Raw genomic sequence first — 19,318 nt, 5'->3', positions numbered from 1 at the left:
ACCTATTTTAAAATGCCAAAATAAAAACCGGGAGAGCTCGAGAAGCAGCAAGGAGATAAGAGACTCGGGAGGTAAAGGGAATCAAAGAAATGCTCCATTTGGATCGCAGGCTGACTTGGTTGTCAGCTGCAGGATCGAGCGTTCCCTCTGTGATTTGGTGTGTGCACAACGCTGAATATGCTCCATTACTGCCACTCTGGCAACAGTAATCCAACTCTGACAGGGCTTTCATAGAGTACGTTGCATTTAAAGGAGAGAGCATTGAGGCGGAGGGCAAAATAACAGATTAACAACCATAATTTGTCCTGAGGTTTTAATGGCCAAAATTATATGCAATCCTCCCCCTTCTTCTATCAATCCAAGTGTCTCTGTGGTCGGTTTGAATTCACATTTATAGGCCGCCATGTGCTTTCAATTTCTCCCGCGGACTAATAAAGGCCATTTGAGGAAGGGGCATTTGGATCGGGTGATTTTCCTCTTTTGAAAACCTCAGGACTGCACAGCGTGGATGTTTGACAGTCACAAATACCACTCGGGCAGGTTCATGTTTCTTCCAACCTGCCTGCCGGAGGATTGATTCTTTAAACGGACGCAAATGTGGGGCAGGGAGAAACTGCACAGCCGTAACCTGGATTCAATAACGCAGACCGCTCTATTAAAATGGGAGCACCAACATGCGCTACCGCTGTCAGAAAAACCTCATGTAAAACTACAGTGGCAGAGGAAGGTCAACAAACTTAATTCTGCTCCATCAGAATGTTCTAAACGTTTCTGTCAGGACCCTGACTTACGACTGAACTTGATATTGAAAATCAGTTGTTTCCCTTTGTTATGGTTTGAGAGTCTGAACTGGAAGTAATCCCGCCACAATGACGGGAATCGGATAGATCGCATTCACAACTCTGGCCTTAAAATGCCACGGCGTAACATTTCAATCTTTTCTTGCCAGTTCTCAACATTTTTTTTAAAAGTCCCATTTTCACTTTTCAGGGGTCCGGAGCTTCATCACACATTCTCAGAGGAAAACATTTCTGAGACGTGACTTCAACCTCCCTGTAAATCAATCACAACCGGCCAAAAGCTAGCAGCGCCTCCCGTATTTGCACACAAAATTCTGTGCAATACTTGAAGAAAACTGAGCAGTCCTTGAAAAGTAGGAACTTATGTTGAATTTCTACTTCATGGAATATTTGTATGATACAGACAAACCCTGTGATGACAGAAGTTCATAACTCCAATTTATCATCACATGCTTTGATGGGAAAGTCTCCTATGATGTAATGCGATGACACGCCATCACCCACTCTGGCCAATTCACAGAAAACAGAGGCGCCTATCCCACAAATATGGAATTATAATAGTTCTAATGGGAGTACTGGTTTAAATTAAAATATTTCGGAGGGTCACAAAAGAATTATTGCAAAACTTCAAAGAGCAATGTTTGATGTTTGACAAAAAGGCAACAAAATAACTATGTAAAATCTGAAATGACAGGGTACTTATTCTTCACTTATCAACGCCTTGACATTTTTTCTCAACACTGCATCATGGTAATAATTAGAAGCATAATAATAAAGAATCACTCCTGGCAAAAGCTGTGAATCATGAAAAAACACTGGACTTCTCCTTTTAAAAAGGAACAACAATCAGGGACATCAGCTCATCAGCTCTCATCTCTACATACGAGGCCGGTGCTTCGGTTGCCTCCCAGTCTGCATGTCTGCATGTGGCATGACTCATCCCTTCATCCCTCAGTGGGATAGTCTGAGGAAAACTTCAAAAGGAGAGCTGCCGCACAAATATAGCCTCCAACCAACCAGCCAAGGGTTAGTCTTTCTGCTGCGGAGGGGGGGGGGGGGTTCTCTTTATCCTCGCACAACAAAGCTATATATTAGCGATGCTTCTGCACACATAAAGCTAAGATCCACATTGCTTCTTTACAAAATAACACAAAAAAAGCCTAAACACGACATTCTTAACACAAAAAAAGTCTGACTTGAACAAACAGCAGGGTGCCACATGTGTGGGAGTAAATCACTTTTCTCTGCAGTTCTGCCGTCTGTATTTTAGTTTCAAAAGGATTTCTGTCACATCTCAATGATGCAGAAGGAAACATGGACGGTTACTGAATCCACCCGTATATACACAGTTTAGAACATCCATCCTCAGACACTGGCAACAAACAAAATCGTTGTCCTAATTCATGTGTTGGACCTGTTTTCGTGTCGGATTTTGGTAACTAGGAGGCCGTAGTAGGCGTAGTAGTAGGAGTAGACCGTATATATATATATATATATATATATATATATATATATATACAGTATATTGCATAGACACGTTGCATAGTGTCTGAACGCTGAGGCAAAGATCTCAGAGGAAGAGTTTAGGTGAAGTTCAATGAGGTGTGATGCAAATGTTCCCTCTTGATTCTATAAATTACCCCGTTTAAAAAGTCATAACGATCTTCAGGTGAAGAAATACAGACAGTCTTTTCTTCCCGCTGCAGCTTTCTGTGTCTCAGAATCCACCAAACTGTTTGTTCCACACAAACAAGTTGATTTGATCTCATCCTGAGTTTCATATCGTTTGACCTTTTCCCTTAAAACAACACAAACTCAACAGTAATTCAGCAATTGTATAAGCAGCTCCTCCCCGCTCCTGCCCCTCACTAAAAGGGGAACGGGGTAATTGCAGCAAGCACCTTCGGAGTTATATCAGACCCATAATGCACCTGGCAAAGCTCCCAGAATCCATTACTCTGTCCCAGAACCCCAACCAGAGGAAAACTACGCCTCTCAACCTCTCAGTTCAAAAGCCAACAGACTTGATATAGCTGTGTGGCATTTTGTGCAGAATGCCCGATTCCAACTTCTCAGACTTTGTCTGGATTATATTGCGGGTTTTCACATATTCAAATATCTCCTTTTGATGATTCTGTATTTGTATGAGGCATTAGCTATGATCAGGGATACTTGCATCAAGTTGTGTACCAAGCTGTAAGGACAATGATGCTTTGCAATTCGAGACCAGCTCCTTTGAGGTTTTTGTCCACACTAACACAACAGAACTACAGAAGCATGCTTCACTATGTCAAAGTGGTTAGGAAACAACTTATTGTCGTGACCTACAGCCGTCTGATGAACAGCAGGGCAAATATGTCCAATAACACAACACAGGTGAAGTCACTGACATCTCTACACATGGTTTTTGCCGACAACTAGAACCTGATCATGTTTCTTCAAGGCGTATGAAGGAAACGGTAATCATGGGCCTTCAAAATAATTCACAATGTAACAGAAAGTTTGCTGTGAGTGACAGCAAATGTGTGTCAGCCGTGTTTCTCCAAGGTTGACACATAAAAGAATCTACTTGACAGAGTGATTGAGACTGTCCAATTAGGGCTATTGGGGTTAAGTGAGACTAAAAGCAGAAACAAATCAAAGGTTGGTCATAACACCTTAGCGGATGGAGGGACAACATGAGGACAAGCATGTGTGGCCGTCCGTCAGGCAGTGAAACCACAGGCCTGACCTCGGGACGGATGAAGGCAAGAAAAAAAAAAAAACAGAGTGGCAAAATTCTTAACATCCATGCAGCTGCTTCAAAAGAAACAAACAGCGGAGATTCGGTGGAAAGAACTTTGACTGACACAAACCTTTCGTTGCGCCATCATCTGCCCACATAGTTATTACCCCGGAGCAGACACAAGCCAGGACACGGCACACATTACCCATCGCCACTGAAATACCTCATGATAGAGCACAGCTCGCGTCACGGCACATGTTCCTACCTGCTCGAACTCTCTGAGGCTGTGCATCTGTACCGGCGGGCCTTTATCCCTCTCATCACACGGAAAATCTGCACAGATAGAAAAAGCACGTGAATAGATGAAATCAAACTGATTCACAACGTGAAACTTCCCACTGCCTGGATGTGTGAGAACCAGGGGATGTTTTCTTATTGGGAACATCACAACCGTCATTTTACGTACTGCTTCTCCTCCAGCAAGTCATTGTCATCCTCAACTTCCTCAATCATTTTCTCGTCCCCTTCCATCTTTCAGTTGTGGGTTTTATCATTTGTTGTCATACTGCCTGCTCCTTCTGAACAAACGTGGTCGTAGATATTGCTGACCGTTCCGCATCGGTCTTCATCGGTTGGGGAAAGTTGTCTGGAACAACGCTCATATGTGAATCTCGAGCAAAGAAAAAAGTTTTTCTGCCCTTTTTCTTCAACGGTAGATGAGCAATATTTTCAAAAAGCCCACATGTTCGGTGTTTGTCAAGTCGACATGAGCCTAATGCAAGTAAAGGCCTTTCATCTTGAACTGCACCATAAATCCTGAAGTATTTTTTTAACTATTTTTTAATAAATTACCTTCATTTATAATAGTTCCACTGCTGCATGGAATCATCAGTCAAACAGAACAGAGCTGAAATGTAAACACCTCTGGGCACAGTGAGCAGCATCTCCAAGACGTCCTGATGGACCCTCGCCTCATTATAACCCTATTAAACTGGATATATGGGCCGTGTCCCCGCACACACAACCCACGGAGTCTAATACCGTCCAGCTGAAACACTTCCAGAGGTCTTAAGACGTCTCTAAGCCAAACTTATCATGTCTAAAAGACCAGGCGTGTTCCCAGAAAGCCCCACACAGGAGGGATTTGTACAATGGTTTGGGGGCCAATTGGTTGGCGGTAGAATAGAGGTGGGGGTGGTGGAGTGCCAGATCCCGAGGGGTGTAATCAAGACGGCTTTGGCAGAGCACAGATTTCTGACGGTTCCTTAAAATTGTGGCACATTAAATGTTATTAAAGGCTGCTCTGTAACATCAAGGTAGAAAGTTTTCTGGATGTAAGCCTGGAGCGGCCCGGGGTACCAAATATTAAACACCGATGACGCACTGGTAAAACCATGCAAACACACACACACACACACACACACACACGTGTGTTGTGTTCCTGTACTTGTGAGGACCCTTAAACGAAATATGTTCCCAACTCCACACCTGCTCGTCTCACCTCAAATCAGTAGTTGCTCATTGTTTTTGTTAAAAAGGAAACTCTTTTCAACTGAAACCATTCGTTACCGTTGCGATGTGGGTGGTGTATGAAAATGAACAATGCACCACTTGCCGTGTTAGCTGTGCCTGGAGACCCCCCCGTGTCGTTCACACAAACCTCCTACACTTCAGGGACGCAGCGATGGTCAAACAGCGATGGCGTCATCACGTGATTAACTTAGCTTGGCTTAAAGACTGGAGGCAGGGAGAAACAGATAGCCTGGCTCTACCTTCGGTTGGGGGGAAAAAACCCTTCAGTGAAGCTTGTTTAACCAGTAATCAAAGATAAATACACCTTCTCGTCTCAGTAAAAAAGCAAATAGGCATTCAAAATAACTACGCAACTGCTTTATCATTCATGGGTTCTTTAACCCACAGACAGAAGACAACACACACTGTATTAAAGATGTGTTCCTCTGTCATTCAGAGACCAATAGTGGCAACAACTAATTAGTCAACACGGGAGCTTCAGGCTGAGGGCGGTCGACTGCAATGAGCTGTTTCTACTGTTTTTCAACTACATAATATAAGAGCCAGGTCTGAAAGGTGCGTCAGATGGGGTAAAGAACACATTAATAAGAGGTGAGAGAACTTTAAAACCCCAGCAACAAAGAACAGAGCTATCAGAGTATTGAAATGTGCTTACCCATCATTGGTCCGATGCTCTTCGGTCTGGCCCGTTTCTCTGCACCACAGTGCCTGAAACAAGAGACAACTATCAGCACCACGTCACGTGTGTGTTCTCCAGCAGCCACACACACACACACACACACCAATGTCCTTATCCCTGCACTGTCACCTTCGTTCCTGCTGACAGACCATCCTTTCACCAAGAGAACTCCCTACCTGCTGGCGTGTACCGTCTTCCTTCATACGCCACTAAAAAACGTGTCTAATTCAAAAATAGTCCGGATGAGCAAAGCCTCCCACTGACATGTCGAGAGACAGCGGGCACACTCACACACTGGTGATGGAAATTGAGTCAGCGCATGCTTGAAGTCACACAGCCATCACTCAGCAGCTGAGAAACTGTAAACACAGACGCGGAGTGGAGGAATCAAAGAAATCCTGGTACTGGTCACCACTCTGGTAACAAATCAAGTCCCACGGGCCTCCTGAGAGCGTGCAATACTCCTAAAGTCACATTAACAGTTACTTCAGCTAATGTGTTGACTTCATTGGCGGCTAAATTGAAATTTTGCCTTTTTCCGTTACCTAAAAGAGTCAAGTGAATAATGCCGTTCTTAACGTTGACGCGTTGAAGGAGGATTTCTTCAGGATCAGAGGAACGTGGGCAGGATTTTCTCCCCAGGTCCTCGGAGCCTCTCGTGAATAATCTATGAACAAGACGAAGTCAAAGCAGCTGTAAAAAGCTTCTCTTATCAACCGAATTGAAGACCAGACCACCGAGGCGCTTCATTCCGGGGTGAGAATATAATGAGCAGCTCCCCATTGTTTTTGATTAACAGAGCAATCAAAGGCTTTGTGTGCAATGAGTGGATTTACTCATTTAACAACATCTTGACCACCTACGTCTTTGTGTGTGTGTGTGTGTGTGTGTGTGTGTGTGTGTGTGTGTGTGTGTGTGTGGTTACCACTAGATCTCCCTGCTATCTGCAACACGTGGTGACAGCTGGAGGAACATTTGTGACAATAGAGGCTGAGTAGACAACAGTGAGCGCTCTTTAACCGTGCTGATAGCGACCCGTGTGCTCTACGCGAGATTACTCGCCATGTGACCTCCGCAAGTCGGCTGCCTGTAAACTTTTATAAAACACAACACACTGTTGACTTCCATGTAAGGTGTAAGAAGCTTCAAAAATACTAAGGGAGCCAAAACTGTGTGACAGAGGACCAGACACTCTGGGAGTTCTGGACCCCTCATATGCGTCTAATTAGTATTGATATTAGGAGAGGTAGAGACCAATAATTAAAAAACAGTAAAAGTTAATTATGCAAACTATCAGAAGTTGAACTTCAGATAAAAATAATATTCATTCAATTTTGTGATATTTGGTTTTTCAATCATTTCCTGTCCTTGTTATTTAATACTGTGCAATGACATTCAGACCTAAGAAGCCACGTTTCAAATGGCTGCAACTTTGCATCCAAAGGAAATACTGATGACATTTGTGGATATACATCGTTTACCTCGCTGACCAGCCGCATGCAAGTTTCCCAAGATATAAAAAATGTCCTAACTGAACTGAAAATCTATCCATCGGATGGAAGTGTTTAGGAGTTCTGACTTTAAATTATTAACTCAGTGGAAACGCAGCTTCAATTGAATGATACGCATAGTGAGTATTGTACAGAGAGACAGTGTGTAATAAGATGCACTGCAGGCAACTGCACACATACTTTATATCATATAATCCAGATTTAAATGTTTTGACAACATGGGTAACACAACCGACTGTTTCTGAAAAATACAGGAGCGGACCAATATAATTCAGGCATTTTGGCTTTAAAGCAACAGAAATTGGTTCAGCCAATGGGTGCCCATCCTCCAGGAACACCACATGTGGATTCCAGAGCTCATTATGTAACACTGGCACAAAGGTCCCCTTTTCCTTGCAAGGTAAAGAAGACTTTTCCCCTTTTTTTTCCGTCTGTGTTTAATGCAGATGAGGCTTTTCTATTCACATGACATTCATGAACGCACTCCCACACAGAAGAAAACACACCGTGAAACCTCCCTGACAAAAACAACCCCTCTGACTCATCACAACAGCTGTTAGCATCCAAAAAGCCTTACCTTCCTCTATAAAGATATCCACTCATTTGTCAGCTGAATGGAAAAATATCTATAAAAGAATAAAACCCTTTCCAGCTGTTCCAACAGCCGCTCTGCCAGTGTCTCCCCAACCGCCAGGTGAGTCAGTCCGACTGTGTCAAAAGGACCTGAACTCATCGGTTTATCTGCCACCCGGCGAGCAGAGCTCCAGCAGACAGCCAGACGGGGGCCAAAACACCACGCAGAGACGAAGTGCCGCGAGGAATCTTCCCGGGCCGCTACTTTTTCGCCGCCTCAGACCCGGAGCAGAGTGACCACAGTCAGGCTTGTTTGGCCGCGCCGCTCCCAGAGGAACGAGCCAAGCACCCGGTCGGTCATTTGACGTGGCAGAGAGCAGCAGCGGGAGAGAGGAGGTAAACACCAGTGGGGAGCAAAGGTACACACACACACACACACACACACACACACACACTGCCTGCTTCAGCATGAAAGCCTGATCTGTTTCAGCATGCTCCAAAACAGACGATTCACTAGGTGTGTGTGTGTGTGTGTGTGTGTGTGTGTGTGTGTGTGTGTGTGTGTCCACACCAACGTGTTAGCTGGTGATACAGTCACTGAGCTGTCAATTGACTACTTGCCTGTGGTAGTTTTTGATGGTAGGGTGGAGCACAAGGAGGGCACCCGTATATATGCGTGTGTTAATGCCCCCCCCCCCTCCCTCCAGGTGTGTGTGACATGTCGGAGCACGTTTTTACAACAGGTAAAACAAGATATGAATTCAAACACCAACAGTCTTTTACGTTCCTGCAGGTCACACACACACACACACACACACACACACACACACAGGAGCTCTGTCTTATAGAACCACAATGAGTCTATTATTGCTCTCTTAGAAATGCCGTTCAGAAGACAAACAGTGCAGCCGCATTGACGTGATTCAAGCAGACAGGCAGCACATTGAGGCTGGTGGAGGGAGCTGACCATCAAAGACCCCGGCCGGCGGTCCCAGAGACTGGATCAACGTCTATGGAAATTCCTCTTCAGTGCTTCTCCAAACAGGAGGGTGTGGCCTGCTGGAGTGTGTATACACACACACACACACACACTGTTGTGCTCAAATAACTCAAACGGGATGTTCCTGAACACCTGTAGCATGGGGGAGGGGCCAAAATCATTCCAGACTCAGGCCCTCGTGTAACCTGTAGTCTGCATAAACTACATGTGCACTATGGGCTTGTAATAAAACAAGGAATTTTCTCTCCCTCCATTTCTCTCTTTCTCTAGACTCGTTCACATACCTGCCTCACATTCCTCAATGTGCAGCCGGCGGCGGGAGAGCCGCCCTGCAGGTCTGAGCAGCGGAGACAACAGAGCTGCTGAGGTTGGACCGAGTCGCTCCCCTCTGCGCAGCCGAACGCGCCACGCAGTCCTTCCCTCGCAAAACAGGAGGGGAAAATTAGATTCTGGCTTTGAGAAAAGCGTGCTAGTTAATCTCCTCAGGAGCTTCAAAAAGTAGATAGATGTAAGACGGACATCACTTTTGTGGTTAAGCGGGCTGCAACTCATAGACTTCTGTAGCCTGTGACGAGTGCAAGACGTTGCTCTTTTATAAACGGACACTTCAGAAGAAGAAGAGGAAGAAGAAACATACGTATTGGCTCCTTATCTGAAGGTTAGACATGCAAAGTACATTAAGAAAAAGGTCAGAAGACATTATTTGCATTGAGAAAACTTGTGATGAGATCATCTTGGATGAAGATGTTTTACTTTGGGAGAAACCACCTGACTACCGGGTCAGCAAGAGACTATGAGACCGACTCAGTCTGTTCTGGACCTAGAATTCGTCAAGTTGAAATAGTTCATAGCAAAGTTATCCAAGGGTGATCTTGTTGTAGTGGTTGGAGGGGAGTCCTCTCAGGAGGGGAGAAGTTACGGTAAGAGACGAAAACACACGAGAGACCAGATGAGAGTGTAATTATCCTGATCACACCTTTCCTCCACTCTTCATGTCAACATGCCAAGTTCCTCCCTCCCAAACATCCTCTATTTTCCTTCTCCGTTTATGCAGCTGTTGCCCGAACAGCTGGGACAGCGTCTTACCTCACAAAAGATCCATTATGACCCTCCCCCTTTCACGCTACGTACCTTCAAAGCTGCACCTAAAGTAGACTGGTGAATAACGCCACACAAGTATCTGCAGAAGGAAAACACAGACTGCAAACTACAACTGAGCATTTAGTGAATAATATGATAAATGCTGCTGAACAAACTGTCTGTTCCAGACATTCCTCACATAATCTTGCTGAGAAATGGTATTTGGCATCGTCCATGACACGTAGAGGTGTTTTCCCAATCTTTCTCCACCCCAGTCTCTGGGGAGTGAAGCACACACGTCCTCCCTCCCTCGGATGCACCCAGGGTCTGTGGGGCTGTAACTGAATGTACAGTGTGTGATTCGAAGGCCAAGAGTGGGAATGATGACGACACTTTGACCCAGGAAACATCCCACTGGTGTGGCGCTAATCTGACCCAAGCGTGATGAAAAATCTACATTCAAAACGCGTTCAACACACGCTTAGTTTGGTTCAGTGAGAGCATACGGACATTATATTTTCACTAAAATGTAGTGAACTGCATTTATTATTCACAAGCATCAGACCAACGCCCTCAAACCCAAGGCTCGTATTACTAAGCACCACGCCAATGAAATAATCAATAAGTCTGAGTGATGTTTTGGCTCATCGCTCTTACCAGTGAACCTGTGTTCACTACAGCGAAGAGGAAATAACACTATTATAGTTTAGAAGGTATAAGTCATGCATTTAACACTGCTGTCGACACAAAAAAACACAATGCTCCATTTGGGTGACGCTTTCATTTCTTGGCAAAAAACGAAATTCTAAGTTAAAACATCTAATGGCATCAAAATATATGCAAAACATAACCAAATATATGGAGTATCAATATTGAAAAGGCAAAGACATATTTGAAAGTAGTCGATTGCAAAGCGAGTGTCTCAGGTTTTGGGGGTTTTCAGATCGGTTGAGAAAGGAAGACAAGGAGGAATAGAGAATAAAATAAGAGATTTGAATTGGGCCAACGTCAGACTCCAGTGTGAACTGGTCTCTTCCCAGAAACTGACCCGCATGCACAAAAGATGATGATGAAGATGATGATCACAAGCTCCTCTACAAAGTCCTTCACATCAGAATGAAATTAGTCAGAACGCACGTGATTTGTGACGTTCACAAAACAAAACTAAGTCCAAATGCCAAAGTTCAAATAGTTCTTCTTCTGTTTAAGCAGAACAACCAACAGGTTTTACAAAATGATGCATAGCATTTTCAAACAGCTTAGTTTGTTGTGGGACGAACGGCAAAAAGACCAAAACATTTAAAGGGACAAAGTCTGAGGTCCAATAGCGTCGTCATCATCTCCTATTCTGTCTGCATGTGATGATCAGCTTTATTCCAACAGTCTTTGATGATGTGAATGGCCTACTTACGGCCAAAATATCCCAGCGCAAATCTATGAATGAGTTTTGCTTTGCTGGCAATCCATTCATTCACTACGGCCTCATACAGAAAAAAGCCACTTGAGGAGACTTGAAACTTGCATCGTTAGCTAATCAACCCAAACAAACACACGTGTCCATTTGAAACAAACACACAGACGACACTAATCACAAACACACCCACACACACACTGGGCCTGCTGGGTCTCAGGCAGTTCAGGAATCAATAACTCAATACTGAACAGGAAACCGTTATTGGTCTCTGGCAGGTCAGACACCTCCATCAGACAGCTGTCACCAGCCTTAGAAATCAAACAGCGCCACGCAGTGAGCCTGCAGGGCGAGTAAAGCCTGCAACTATCAACTGTGCAAGTCAATCAACGCAGCAACACATTGCTCATGCAAACACAAAATCAGCATTGCTGCACCACTCGTTGACACCAATATGTGTAACACTTCTATGACGCTATTGCAGCACTCCGTGCATTACCTCCCAGTCCCCGACTAGTGGTGTGTGCGTGGCGGTGACAGCAGCAGCGGTCCCCACTCCATCTTCACGTCACCAATTCACCGGTGTCCTTCGGTTAACCATCCGTCCGTCCTGCGCCAGCGTCCCTTAAAAAAAACACTCGTTACCGCCCGGATCCATCCGCCAGCATCCCCGCCGATCGTCGCCCCGATCTGGAGTCAGAGAGATGCTGCGCTCAGACGCCACCGCCGGTGCTCTCGATTCAGCTCATTGGTGCGGAGCCGCCACGCGTCAGATGATCAGCAGCGGTGCAGCGCACGCAGGCATCCGAAGACGAAGCCTCGTGACGCGGGTTGGGAAAAGGCCCCGGCCGTGCACTGTAGTTTCGGGCGAGCGACCAATCCGTGGAATAGCGCTTGTTTGGTGAAGAGACGGGAGGTGTTGAGGAGCGAGACAGCCGGGACACCGGGGGACATGTCCTCGCGCGCGTCTGTGGGACCGTGATGAGTTTGACGATGACGCACTCGGTAGTCGGTAGGCTACTTATCTTCAAAAAGGTGAATATGGGATGAAAGCATGTGGCACTAAAGCACTAAACTAAACACACGTGGAAACGTTTCCTGAATCCTGACACTAAATCCTGAATATTGCCGCTAAGAAAGTTTTTCAACAGAAAAAACTGCAAAAACGTCACAAAATATCCAAAAAATGTAGAGGAGGAAGGCTGCTGCACTAAGCTGTAGTTCTTACAGAGGTCACTGTCGGCTCCTCGGCCCTTCTGCACCACGTTTTAAGGAAACCTCCAGAGCCGCTGTGTTGTCCCTGTTCCTCCCCACCGACATAATCTATGCTCATAATAATCCAGCTGTATGTGGCTCTTGTTTTTGTCACACATCGACTCACTGCATGTCTGCGCTCCTCTTCCTCCTCTTCCTTCTCTTAGATATTGTTTTGTTTGATGTGCAGTTCTCCCACCAGCAGATCTGCCTCCTCCAACTCAAACAGCCTGTGCCAATAATTGCTTTCATGTCCCCTGGTGGCCAAATGTGGAACTACACGGTTTATCGGAGACACGTGGACCCAACCTCTTTTAGTGAGTGAGGGCGCTATGGATCAAACATAGCACACGCACAAAGACACAGACACACACTCTTTCACACAACGCCACAGTTCTGACTTTGGTGCATTATTGCTGTCGTCAACCAAAGAAGTTCTTGGTCAACTGAAATTCAAATTCTACCAACTGGGGAAAACATGTAGATGTACTTTAAATCAACTAAAGCAATTACTAATAAACCCAAAAGGCATTTTGTGGCATATGCAATTATTCTCAGCCTTATTGTGTTCTACTTAAACCGACATAAAGTAGACCAGCGTGCACCTACTCACATGATTTATGAAAGAGCGTAAGTACGGTTCGCTTAGCATAGCATTATGACTGGAATCAGTGCCAAACACCCTAATTTCAAAGATACACCAACATCTCTGAAGCTTATTGATTATCACAACCTTACATTTGTAGATAATCACAAAAGGTAGCAACACATTGTTAATTTAGGGGGATGCAATCATAGGGGATGATCATCACTGAACTGCTTTTAAGCAGCAACAGGCCTCGGCAGCGCCGGCCTCATAATGTTGAATCATTTCACTTTAAAGCGCTTTTCAGAGCCGCCTTCTGTCCCCTTTGCATGAATCAGATGCCATGTGTGCCGACCGTGGCTGTGTGGACGTGCTGATGAGTGACATTGCGTTCCCCGCTCCAGTTTCCCGCTGTGTTTGTTTGAATTTGTCATAATTGTTCTTGACGTGCAGGCCCGAGTCAGAACATGTCCGCTGACTGTTACTATTGGCCCATTCCTGCAGCCAGAGCTGATATTGGAGATCAAAACGCTCATCGCTGGAGGACACGACAGCGCCTCCGACCATCACAACCTCCACCCTTACCGCCGTATGTTACATACACAACTATACTTCATTGTGGTGATTGAGCTACTCACCGATGAATGATCACATTGAATGTCGTCACCGTGCTCGATGGCGTCCACGGCGATGAAGGTTTCAGTGCTGACGGGTCGGAAAGTGCACAAAGTTGTCCTAAAAAAAAAACGGCCCCTCTAAAACAAAGTTGTGACTCTAAATATTTCCAAAGAAACAAAGCAAATACCAACTCAACTCAACTACGTTCGATTCACAGATGGAAACTCTTACTCTCGTCCACATGGAAAGATTCGGGAAAGAAAAAGCACCTGTGTGGCCTCTGTTGTGATTATTTGTCTGCCGGAATGCCGTGGCACTGGTGTGACACTGATGCAGGTTACAAGACAATGTGAGAATAAGCGGTAATCCATAACAAAATCTCCAAGTTGGCTCAAGAACTACAGAAGCAGGAAGCGGAAAAGACGTCACGAGTGAACGTCCCAGCAGTTTATTGGGAATCAAATTGGATATCGTGCTCATTTTCAGGTTCATACTTGTTTTGTGTAGACAATACGTTTACACGCTTTAGTCTTTCTGTTCCATTTAGCGCCGGTTGCTCTGAGCACTGCATCCGGTCACGATGAGAGGATAAACTCAAGGACTATGCAGCAGGTCACAGTTGGGTTTTTGAAGAATCCCCATGTCCTCTCCACCTCATTTTCTCCCACTCCCTCCATTCCTGCTGTCTCTGCAGATTTAACGTGTCTGCGTGGCGGGCTGCCATCCCCGACTGCACAATCGTCCAACAACCAGCGTGATGAGCGAAGTGGGGGAAAATAAAGATGAGGAAGAGGCGTTCCTCAGGGAAAGTGAGGCCTCGGCCTTTGTTTCATGAGGCCTAATCACAATGATGAACCGTCCAAAGAAAAACACAATTCCTTAGATAGGACTCGGACGGCGTTTAATGATAAGCCGCTGGACGTTACGCGTTATCGTGGCACCCTTTCAACTCAGATCTGACCCTCCACCCCGCCAAGTCGCTCTCCGCCATGGAAACCAGTAGTTACGGCCGATCTGAACACACTCGTTCTGGAAACTGCAGTCAGAGCTTTTCGCGGCCCTGCTTGGCTGAACCCGGAGCTCGGTTTGGTTCCACATGCCGTACGTGTACTGGAGGCCTCTGTGCTCACAAACAGAGTCTGGATCACACAAAGGATCAGCCAAAGAGGTCCGGACCACAGAGCGCACGTGAGGTGATGTCCTTAAAGAACGCACACATGTTGGGGATGTTTTTAATGGGCTGATTCAAATATATTGAGAGACAGTAGGTATGTTTCTATTCTCAGGAATAACAGAGTGAATTTATAACTTAGTCGCGTTCTAACCAGCAGAAATGCATTACTTTGTGATTTTAACTGGGTCTGTGTCTGCTGCTTCACTCAATGGAGTTTGATACTTATTTTTTTTTTTAAGTAAAGCTGAAACACTGCGACAAAGCCTCTCTGTTTATCTGTTGTTTCTCTATCAGCAGGACGACATCATCTGTCTGTGAGTTGAAAAGTAAATCTGTTACATAATTTGACAATGCTGAGTTTAACAACCGTGATGTGTTGCACACTGGAAACAAACAGCGGCCTTCAGACCTTCATGTTCATGTTGGGAAAATCCTGTAATTTTTTTAGGTAACTCACACATCCTCCATCGATTTGAGTCACAAACATTGACCACGTCCACACAGACGTGTACTCGACTTGGAACAGCATGTATGGAGAAATGTACCCAAGACTCACAGCTCAGAAGGTATTTGTGCCGATGCAGGAGTTGTATCTTTGAAAAAAAAAAAAATGAATGAATTACATAAAAGAAAAAAGAAAACAGTCTGTGTGAGTCCGGCGAGGTTGTGATGGTAGGAAGCGATAACTGGAACTAGAAAATCAAAGCAACAAAGCAACTGTCTCACCAACCTATTCCTCAGTGCTGACTCGTGTTCGCTAATCAGGCATTAGAGTCAACGCCATTGTTAAATGAGGACAATACAAACATTTCCTCTCGGCACGGAGCCCATCAGGCGCCTGCCACTTACCCTAAATGGATAATTGAGAAAAAAATAAACTGTGAGGTCCACTTGCTGCGGGCCAACTAGATCTGCAAGTTAATGTGTGAGTGTAGGGTGAGTGTGTGTGTGTGTGTGTGTGTGTGTGTGTGTGTGTGTGTGTGTGTGTGTGAGAGAGAGAAAGAGTCAGAGAGGCGAGCGCATGCACAGCCACCAGTGGAGGAAAATTGAAGGCAGATTTTCCAGCGGCAGGCGTTGGCTCCAAATTGCTCGTTTTGGACGGGGAATTTGCTCTGGCACAAGATGTGACAATGATATTCATTTCAGAGCTCACCCCCATTTATACAGAGCCGAGCGCGTACACGTACACGCATAAACACAGGCCCAGCTGAACCGAAACTATTACAGAAAACTCAAACTGCCTTCAAAGGAGAAAAAGAAACATTCCTCATAGCCTCAAGTTTAGGCACTGATCAAAAGGCATATAAACTGTAGCCCGCTCTTATGCTCGCTCTCTTACACACACACACACGCGTATGTTTGGACGTCCACATGCCCAGACCTGTAACATGTGCCCGCATTGGGCTGATTTGATCCAAGCCCAGTGTCGTGTTTCTCCGAATAATCATCTCCAACTGGCCGGCCTGGAGCCCATTACAGGAAACTCCACTCCAGATGGAGTTTGTAGTTTTGCTCCTCTCGGCCTCAGTCAGCAGCTCAGAGGAACATGGGAGGAAAACGAAGAGATTAAGACACACATGCATCATTTCGTCACAGGATAGCAACAGTTTCTTGCGTTGAATCTAGATTTGTATGCAAGATGGTATTTCACCTTTGTATTGCTATTGTCTTATGTTTGTTGGCATTTTTCTCTTGATACGTCATTATTAGAGTTCATAAAAAGGTCTTTTACATAGTCATTTAAATGTGTCTTCTGTTCGTAAAACAAAGACATTTTAAACTTCAGATTGGCTTTTTCCCCAGAAGTAAAAAGAATATGTATGGAAAAAAGGTCTTGTTTATATTCCTGTTGATATTCCAGGCAGTGAAGTGTATTTTTGTGATTTTTCTTCAGAAATTTAGGGACTGAATCAGCACTATTATTTATCGTATCTTTTGAAAGGATTGCCTTCCTACCAAAGTATTTTTCTCTGTAATCCAGTAGTTTAAAGTCTTCCACAGTGCAGTTTATTCACTTTATTTTAACATGTGGGTTCAACTGCGAGGCTCCATCAGTCCATTGTGTGTTCTACTTGCTTCTTTCAAGATGCATCCGGAGATCATTCTTCAGGTTGATTTCTAACTAAATATCAGAGAGTTATTTCTGTTTACTTTAGCTTTAGTTTTAGTTCATATACAGACACTACTTGACAATATTAGCTTGTTAGCTGCGCAGCATTTGCTCACTTTAGCGGCTCTTTCCTTCCTGCGGTCAGGATCTTCTCCTAATCTTCACCTATGTGGACCATCAATGTCCAGCAGAGGGAGTAAGACAGCTGATAATCTGAGACTCCCTGTAAAGGTTAACAATGGACAGACACTCACGTTTCCCCTTTCGAGGTGATCACAAGTCACGGTTGTCTCTGAGCAACAAAACTCAGATGTTGGTCGATTTTCTTTTTCCCAACAAAGCTTCTTGCTTCTGATACTTTAAGCCTGACAGTTGGAGGTTGAGCCGATGGAGATGGATGGATCTGCAGCTCTGATCCTCACACCGTGACGTCAGATGCAGCTGAGAAAGGCCAGAGGTTCGGACAGTAGATACCAGCTCAACAGGCTCGGCTTATAATCTGATAACGGTGCCCCTCTTTTGAAGAGACGCTTTTAAAGCAACACAACCATAGCAGATCGGAGGGCCTGTTGGAGGAATAATGTCCCGTTCCCCGTGTTCAGTAAATGTCTGTGCTGCTGAGACCTCTCACATGTTGCATTAACGTGTTCTGCTGCGAGAGGCCGGACATCCTGTAAGTCCTCCCAACACTGAATATAGTCTGTGTGCCATGAGGGAATTTGAACTCTGGAGATGATTATACATTACGGGTTTCTAGAAGCTCACGTCACGTTACTCACCATAATTGTTGTTGTTTCTGGTTGTTGCGCTGGCGGTCCTCAGCAGAGAATTAAGATGCTAATTCACCCAGGGACAGAACGCTTACAACAGCCATTTAAGCCAAGCCAGTAGCTTTTATCACACCATAATTAAGTTACTCAAGCTATCTTTGTCACTGTGTTGCATGCAGCAAGGGAGAAAAAACAGCATTTAGGTTTTCACCTAAAAAACCTAATCCTGCGCTTTTGAATCTGAATGTGTTCCTACCTCCACTATATAATCTATCATTATATAATCTGGTCGGCTCGATCCGACACGCCTGACTTCCTTCAACCCATTATTTCACCAAGCAGCCTCAGCTGGTCTCAACAGAGAACCTGGACAACTTAGCATTAACATGCAGTGCCAAGAATTTTAAATACAAGTGAAGAATTTATTTTGAAAAGCAAAAACATTCTGGTGTCCAAGTCACACAAAATCATCTTTCTCACAGAAAAGCCTCAAGAGGTGAGCGTGCTTGAAACAATACAATTGGAATTATATTGTCAAACTGCATATAAAGTCAAGTTGTTTCTTTCGTTTTCAACGTCCTCGCTGGTGCAAAAAAGCCCGCCGGCGTTGATCTCTGTGTCTGGATTCAGCGCCTTGAATCGCAGAAGTGGGAAAAATATGCTGCCTTCGGTCTTTCCCACGAATGGTGTCAGAAAAAGCTGAGTGAAGCATGGAAATAAGGGCTCGAGAGGGAGAAAGCTCCGAACTACTCTCTGCTCCACACGCCGACTGCTGACGCGTGGGTGAAGGGTTCTGTTGTGGAAAGTGACTAAAACGGTTCTACCGAAACACATAAAGTCACAATAGGACGGGACGTCTTTTGTTGGAAGCCTTTACTTTGTGCCCCGCCGCCTGAAACACACACTATTCCTGCATTGGCACGGAGCACTTCCACGGGGGGAAAATTGTGCTAAGCGTCTCCAAAAATGAAGCCAGAGTTCTCCTTTAAAGTTTACATGGTCTTCAGTTTCTAAGAGAATTTAATGACCTCTGAGCCCATTAAACCGTTGTGAAATGTATCCCTTTAAAAGTAGTATGTTAATCAGAAAAAAAACAGGTAAGCATGTTTTTAATGGGGGGAAAAGCAGCCAGATTGTCTCACTTCCTGAGAAAAAGAACTAAGCGCTGGTTGGCAATGAGCGTGCAGTACACATGGTCATCAGCGTAACCTTGAGATGGCAGTTTCAAGCTAATTATGTTTCCTTTACAATCCAACAGAGGGTGTATTGGAGCCCGCATCTGTGTTTAGGAAAAGTGCGTAATAATAGTGACTTAATCACACAAACAGTGCAACCTCTCAGTCAACTTGACTCTGCGTGGAAACTCATCTCGGGAAATTCTTTTGGTTGTTCACCCAAACCACACACTGTTAACAGCTGTGCAGTATTTCACTCGAGCTGCTCGTAGATTTTCTCTCTTTCTCCTTTTCGTTTTTTCTCGTGCCGAGCTCTTTT

General features: G+C 44.9%; 1 protein-coding gene across 1 annotated transcript in view; it reads right to left on the bottom strand.

Annotated features, from left to right (window-relative positions):
- pde4dip (phosphodiesterase 4D interacting protein) overlaps positions 1-6,466 on the bottom strand; it is a 59,504-nt gene extending 53,038 nt beyond the window's left edge. Inside the window, 3 exon segments of the mRNA XM_078107906.1 lie at positions 3,791-3,858; positions 5,714-5,766; positions 5,867-6,466. Of these exon segments, the coding sequence (XP_077964032.1) occupies positions 3,791-3,858; positions 5,714-5,766; positions 5,867-5,940 (195 nt within the window). The 5' untranslated portion in view covers positions 5,941-6,466.
- Between the last annotated feature and the right edge of the window lie 12,852 nt (positions 6,467-19,318).

The sequence above is a fragment of the Gasterosteus aculeatus genome, chromosome 8 (assembly GCF_964276395.1).
Source record: "Gasterosteus aculeatus chromosome 8, fGasAcu3.hap1.1, whole genome shotgun sequence".
Taxonomy (NCBI): Eukaryota; Metazoa; Chordata; class Actinopteri; order Perciformes; family Gasterosteidae; genus Gasterosteus; species Gasterosteus aculeatus.
Note: the sequence above shows the minus strand (reverse complement) of the source record. Positions and strands in the feature narration are given on the sequence as shown.